We start from the raw sequence: 7,750 nt of genomic DNA on the forward strand, positions 1-7,750 counted from the left end.
ATTGCAGAAGAACAACCACAGGGGGCCGCTATATAGATATAAAAGTGGCACATTAGAACAACTATTATACTTTTAGAGAGCGCCACCATGGACTATTTTTGGTATTGCAATACTGCACATTGCCCATGGACAAGAGTGGTGCTGTTTCCAGGAAGGGAAAAGTAGTCCATTGTTTATAATTCCTGACAACCCCTTTAAAGTGATTCTCTGAGCCTGGAGAAACAAAGATGACCTCAACGCTTCCTGATGTACACGGTGCATAGCATGCATTGGTGGTCTAAGACACTACATGTGGATGTGACTGGTCAGTACTGTAGTGTCTTGGACTAATGATGCCTACTAATACACAGGTAGTCAGAGAATCATGTGTGGCCATCTGTGTTTCTCTAGATACAGAAGGTCCCTTTAAAGGGGTTTTCTGCCCTTTTATTTTAACTGATGACTAGAGATGAGCGAGCATACTCGTTAAGGACAAATACTCGAGCGAGTATTGTCCTTTTCGAGTACCTGCCCACTCGGGAGAAAAGATTCGGGTGCCCGCTCGTGGGAGAATGAGGGAAGACCTCTCTCACCCCCCCCCCCCCCCCCCCCCGCTCCCCCCTGCTCACTCCCGCAACACAGCACTCACCCTCGCCGGCACCGGAATCTTTACTCATGAGCGGGCAGGTACTCGAAAAGGACAATACTCGCTCGAGTATTTGTCCTTAACGAGTATGCTCGCTCATCTCTACTGATGACCTATCCTCTGTGTAGGTCATCAGTAGTTGATGCATGGGGGTGTGCCACTTGGGCCCCTTGCTTACCAGCTGATCGTCCTGCCCAGTACAGCGGGCCAAGCATTGTCATCAATGGGAGCTCCGCTGCGGCACTTCTGCTTCTCTGGTGGTTGGGACATCCAACCCTGCCCAGGAGAGGAGCAGGAGGAGCTGTAGTAGTGCAGCGCTCTTATTGACTTCAATGAGAGATGTGCCTACAATTACAAGCATCGGCCACTACACAAAGGTTGGAGCAGTGGCTTCCATTCCAACCCCGGTGTATCCCGACACTGACAGCCGGTGCTGCCTGGAGAACCCCTTTAATATCTGCACCGCAGTTCAATTTCCAGTGCAGATTTTTTTGCACAGCATGTTGAAGAAACTCCTTGAACTCTCATCCGCCTGGTTTTTACTGTAATACGTTGTCTATTTTCTGCACGCAAATCTATGTTGGAGAAAGCACAGCGTATATGCCATGTGTGAATATACCCTTAACTATAGTCAACATGAATGGGAATTTCATCTAACCCACGGTCTTTTTAGAAGTTGGCACTAGTGTGGGCTATGGCTAGGGTTGCCAGTAGGCCGGTGTTTTTACTGGGAGGCTGATGGCAGTAAAAAGTCTGCAGTGTATATAGGTCAGCTACTGTATATAGTCTACCTGCTGAGATATATATTATACATGTATTTAGGATAGCTGTACCAGAAAAATACATGCTTATGTACAGTCAAATCATATTTTTAAGCCATCGCCCCAAAACCATGCCCCCTTTTAACGTTAGCTAGCATTTTTGGATAAGTTGGGGGCAGAAAAGTGGCAAATGAGGTTTAGCGCTGATAAATGTAAGGTTCTGCCCATGGGCAGAGGAAATACATGTCACCCTTACACACTAAATGGGAAACCACTGGGTAAAGCTGACATGGGGATTTTATTTAACAGTTAGGCCTCCTGCCCACGGACGGAGCAGGATACGCCTGTGGTTTTACGCCGCAGGAAGAACACACTTTTTACCATGGCATAAATCCGCGGCAGAATCCCGCATGTGAGGACTGAGCCATTAGGTTCAATAGATCCTAATAGCTGTGTTATTCCGCCACGGATTTACGCCGCAGGGAAGACAGCATAAATCCGGCTGTGGGCACTAGCCCTTAACTTAACTGCAGCAACCAGTGTCAGGCAGGCATATTTAGGATTTCAGCCGCAGCTCAGCAGCGCTGCTGATTAGAGCCACCTGATTGGCTCTTCGGCACCACGTGACTACACAGCGTGCACGCGGATTGCCTTCAGCAGCCGTGCACTACACACTACAGTTAAGCAGCACCGGGTTAGGTTTAGGGTTAGGGTTTAGGATTAGGTTTAGGGTTTAGTTTAGGGTTAGGTTTAGGGTTAGGGTTTAGGGTTAGGGTTTAGGGTTAGGGTTTAGGGTTAGGGTTTAGGGTTAGGGTTTAGGGTTAGGGTTTAGGGTTAGGGTTTAGGGTTAGGGTTTAGGGTTAGGGTTTAGGTAACCCTAACCCTAAACCTAACCCCGTGCTGCTTAAGTGTAGTGTGTAGTGCACGTCTGCTTAACTGTAGTGTGTAGTGCACGGCTGCTGAAGGCAATCCGCGTGCACGCTGTGTAGTCACGTGGTGCAGAAGAGCCAATCAGGCGGCTCTAATCAGCAGCGCTGCTGAACTGCGGCTGAAATCCGAAATATGCATCAGGCAGCTGCTGCCGAGGCAAAGAGGATCACGGGGTGCATCAAAAGAGGTCATGGGGCGTATGATGAGAACATTGTTCCTACTCTTTACAAGTCACTGATCAGACCACACATGGAATATTGTGGACAGTTTTGGGCGGGTACAGAGGTGGGCAACTAAAGTAATAAATGGAATGGCCGGACTACAATTCCCAGAGAGGTGATCAAAATTGGGGTTATTCACTTTAGAAAAAAATTGTCTGAGGGGCGACCTAATAACTATGTATAACTATATCAGGGGACAATACAGAGATCTCTCCCATCATCTATTTATACCCAGGACTGTGACTGTAACAAGGGGGCGCCCTTTACATCTAGAGGAAAGAAGGTTTCTACACCGGCATAGAAGGGGGTTCTTTACTGTAAGAGCAGTGAGACTATGGAACTCTCTGCCTAAGGACATGGTGATGGCGAACTCACAAGAGGGACCTGGACGCCTTTCTTGAGTGTAGCAATATTACATATTATATCACTGATTACTTCAGAAGGGTCAGTGGCATTATTCTGATTGCCAGATTGGAGTCTGGGAGAAATTTTCTTCCCTTAAATCAGGAAAATTGGCTTCTACCTCATTGGGGTGTTTTGTTGCCTTCCTCTGGATGAACATTGGGGGTAATAGGCTGAACTAGATTGACATGTGTCTTTGCTCAGCCTAACATACTATGTTACTATGTAACACATATCCCTTTTACTTCCCAGGTTCTCCCTACTACTATAGCTCTACTGCAAGGACTGCACCTCCTCCAACAGCTGCCGGGGCATATGACCTCCTGTAGTTTCTATAGATGCCACTCTTGTAGCACCTTCGACACAGCCAGAGCGGCCTGGTAGTGATCCATTACCGTGTTCCCAACAACACTGCGTTTCAAGCAAAGTCAACAACATGGACTAGATCATCTTATGCAGAACTACTACTGTGGAGCAAAGCAGGCAGGTGTAATTGCATCCGTTTGGTACAGGGCCCGACCTACAGCTGTGCCTGCACTGCATTATCCATCTTCCTCTTAATAAACTCGCTATACCTAAACTACCGCACCAATGCGACCATCCGAATATGCAGGAAAGTGTGGCGATCGCCATGTCAGTTTGTATTTCATAAACGGGTGCTTCGACAACCCAGCACGACAGCAGCCTATGTTCACCGTTACACATCACTTTACAGTTCATATAGGTAGAATCTACAAATATTGTATAATTTGCATTATATATTTTGTGCTGATCCTGAGTTACATTATGTCCTGTAATCCAGGGCTGCATTCATAATTCTGCTGTCTGCTATTTGGAATCAGTCAACTGCAGTCAACAAACGCACTCTTATATCTTCTGAGCTTCTCTATTGTAGAGGGACAGTTGAGAACTTTTTAGCTTGCCAGGAACGAACCTCAAACAACGTTTTCGCACGTCGTTGAGGACTTGTTCAGCTCCATTTCCATGGCGCGATCAGCTGTACTGTATGTACAATGGTTAGTGTGATAGCTCAGGCTGTTGTCTGCATTACATTGGTGCGATGGACTGCCGACAACAGATGATTTTTGGAACTACATAAAAAAATGCAATCATCTGATAAATGAGTTTTTACTGATTTGTCAGTTCATCGCTGATACCTCCACCTGATCATCTGCCCATATAAAAGGCCCTTTAGTGTTACCAACATCACATGACTAAATAGTGCCTGGTGTAAAGATGATATTACACAGAATACAATTTACTAAATAAGCAGGGGGTGATAGGAGATTTGAGCTTAGGAGTCTGTAGAGCTATGAATTCAGTTCTGGGCTATAGAACATGAAGGAATTGAAGACCAGTACTATGTAAAGTAAAACATTTGTAGCTTCTCAACTTTGAGTGTAGAATTTTTCGAAATATAGACTGGAAAGTGTGATCACATGTGAACATCACTATAAAAAAGTTACATACTATGTAAAAGCACATACACTCCTTGTCAAAAAAATCCAGCCCCTTAGAAGAAGTTGTCGTTTTCCTGCGAAACTCGGCATGCAGTTACATCTCAGGCAGTTATGCAAATGATCAAATGAACGTCTTGCCACTTGAGGCCCTAAAAGTGGTTCCACCCTTGGCCTATAAAAAGGCTCCCAGGGGCAAGATAGTGAACCTCAATTTGGCTTAGAGCTTGTTGACCACTAGACGCCTCTATGATGCAGAGAAGAGATTTCACCCAGTTACCAGCTTGAGAGGGGCGTATTATTGGATTGTGAGAAGCTGGATGGTTGTATCAATGAATTGCCTGCCACTCAGCCGCACGCACAAGGGTGTCACAGGAATGCCTCCACAACCTTGTCACACTTCCGTGTCCTGCCCAGTTGTAAGATTCATCGCCAATAGAACATGTATGGGACCATCTGGGACGCCAACTTCGACACCCTACGAGTTTGCGCGATCTAGATGCTCAGTTACACCAAATATGGAACCTGTATGCTTCCATGCCCGCCTGTATCACATCTTGTATCCAATATAGAGGCGGTACAACAGGGTACTAGAGCCTCCATGCCCCCCGTATCACATCATGTATCCAAGCTAGAGGCGATACAACAGGGTACTAGAGCCTCTGTGCCCACCCTTATCACTTCTGGTATCCAAGCTAGAGGCGGTACAACAGGGTACTTGAGCCTCCCTTCAAGTAGTCAGTATTCCGTAATTGATTCTTCCTTCGATATTGTAATCCCTTACTTATATCAACGTTACAATCACATATAGAAAGTTTCATCCAATTCTGACAACTCTTTCTAGGGGAGGGATTTGTTTTGACAATGCGTGTATGTGCAAGCAAACTGCCTGCAGGAAGACCATAGACATTCTATGTGACTATAGTACAGCTTTTGACAATTCATTGCACAAACACTATCATATAATACAGGCTGACCCCAGAATTATTAAAAGACCACTCTGGCGAATACATGGGCTTACACTCTGCAGGTCTCCTCTGTATTTTGCAGCCAATTCCATGCAGTGTAGCACCCTGCCTGATGCTTATCAGGCACCATCTGCAGAGTGAGATTTTTTTTTTTTTTTACTTTCAGTTCCACATCTAACCCATGATGCATTAGCTGAGGCTTTACCATTTCTTCCTGCTGGGGGGACAGCTTAGTTATCATTACTTTCTATATTTACCTAAAAAGGACTGGCCTTAGGTTAGATCACTCCCTGTGTGAAATCTTTTATGGCACCCCTCCTTCCCCCAACATAATAAGAAACACTAGTTTAAAACAGTGTTCGGAGGTCACCTTATGCAAGAAGGGCAAGCAGCAGCCTACCGGCCAAGTAAATACAGTACAGTGACTGACTGGCAAATTTTAGCCTGGGGGGAAAGCAAAGAAAACTTGCCTATGAGTAGAGGGGCAGGACTTTACCTTCCATATATGGAGTTGCGGCCGCTGCATTTTTGAGACTGAATATCAGAACTACCATTGACTTTTACACACTCCCAAGGTCTGCCATGTATTATACTGCCCTGAGTCTCTGTAGTCTTGCATAGCACAGCTTCTTCATTCCTCCTATTACTAGGCTCTGTATACATACAGTAGTACAGGGAGTGCTGGAGCCCTGCGGGGGAAGGAGTGAAGAAGCTCTGCTATGCAAGACTACAGAGACTCAGAGTGGCAGAAGAGATGGTGTTAGCCTTTCTAACAGCCAGAGTACCAACAGCATGGCAGGCAGCCCTGGATCAGAAGAAGGCCCCTCAATAGGATGAACTGTGATCATCATCACTTACTGTGACAGGAGTTCCTATCATCCCCTGTAGGCAGTTTTTTTTAGTAGGTCCACGTAACACACACACTGAGAAATTGACTATAAAATGAATACATAACCCCAAGTAGATCGGAGCTGGTCAGAATTGAGATCACATGACCATTTGAGGAAAATGAGGCCAGGAGATTCAGAGGGAAAGCTAACACTAGGCCACTTATATATACTGGGGGGATGGCTACATAATGAATTAATTAAAGGTGGACCTTTAAAGTGGTGACATATTAAAATTAATTAGACATATTCTACAAAAGGTCCCTTATCAGCTAATGTCTATGAAGTTGTGACTGCGGGTGCAAAATGTTGAGAATGGGATAGAAATCCAAATGGAATTTTTTTGCTTCCAAAAACTTCCACACCTAATGTGTAAAAACAGTAATAAAGTAACAAAAAAACAGGGACGGTTTTATACATGTTTACCTCAAGCCTGGGGATGGGCAAAATCTGTGTTTGATCTGTCGCTCTGCAATAAAATTGGGATCTCATAATCCAGTTGACACCAACATATAGATCTGCCCAGAGGACCACAGGGATATACACGGCTGGTGCTCCTCAGCACTACAGGACTTTCTCCACCTGCACGGTTTGTGGAAATAAAGTGAGCGATAAACGCAATGTACATAAAAGATTTGTAAAATAAAGTATTTTAAATAAATAAGCATGACGAAATACTGCTCCGAGTCTTCATGGATAAGGGAACATACACGAGAGGGTCCAGCAGAGATTAAAAGTAATGGTGGCAGGAGGGACGCGCGGGGGGGGGGGGGGGGGGGGGATAAAATAGGCTCTACATAAGAAGCCCATATGACATCACTGTGGCCAGAAGACCTGGTGATATCATGGGTCAGATGGCATGGTGCCAGTGTTGAAACAAAATGATACCCATAGATCATGTATCCCATGGCCCACTTTCCATTTAAGTTTTTTGGGCTGAATCCAAGACGGCTGTCAGGCACCACCATAGTGCCAAAAAGCTTTCCCCATCCATCTAAGGCTAATTTCACACAGGTAAGCGCCATATTGGGCCATGAAAATCGAGGAAGCTGCGATGCGATGCATTTTTGTGTCAAAAACGTCTCCCATCACTTCAGTACAGTTGCAATCATCAAGGAACGGCAAGTGTTTCCAATACAAAAACTTGCATTGCAGTCGCATGCACCTTGCATGCCATGTGATGGGTTTTCGACCTCAATAAAAACAATGGGCAAGGTGTTTCGAGGGAACGCCCATGGAGAAGACATGCTGCGATTTTTTCTCGTCCATGTATATGACCGCATTCATGGGGTTCATATGCGTGCAAGATTTGTGCGTCTCGCAATGCACAAATCTTGTGCGATATTCTCGGCTGTATAAAAATTGGCCTAAGTTTTCTACTAAGTTTCCTACTTGTATCTCTTTATGTTCAGAAGATAATCCAGGTGGAGCTCACTTTTAAATCACCCTGTAATGTTAAAGGACTTCTACACTTTGGATAACCCTACTTGTTAGAAGGG

General features: G+C 45.2%; 1 protein-coding gene across 3 annotated transcripts in view; it reads left to right on the plus strand.

Moving 5' to 3' along the window:
• PAX8 (paired box 8) overlaps positions 1 to 3,702 on the plus strand; it is a 40,229-nt gene extending 36,527 nt beyond the window's left edge. For all 3 annotated transcript variants that reach the window (XM_066593125.1, XM_066593124.1, XM_066593126.1), the window contains one exon: positions 3,192 to 3,702. In XM_066593125.1, coding sequence (XP_066449222.1) covers positions 3,192 to 3,268 — 77 coding nt within the window. In that variant the 3' untranslated portion in view covers positions 3,269 to 3,702. The remainder of the gene's footprint in view (positions 1 to 3,191) is intronic.
• The last annotated feature ends 4,048 nt before the right edge of the window (positions 3,703 to 7,750 follow it).

Source organism: Eleutherodactylus coqui, chromosome 2 (assembly GCF_035609145.1).
Source record: "Eleutherodactylus coqui strain aEleCoq1 chromosome 2, aEleCoq1.hap1, whole genome shotgun sequence".
NCBI lineage: Eukaryota > Metazoa > Chordata > Amphibia > Anura > Eleutherodactylidae > Eleutherodactylus > Eleutherodactylus coqui.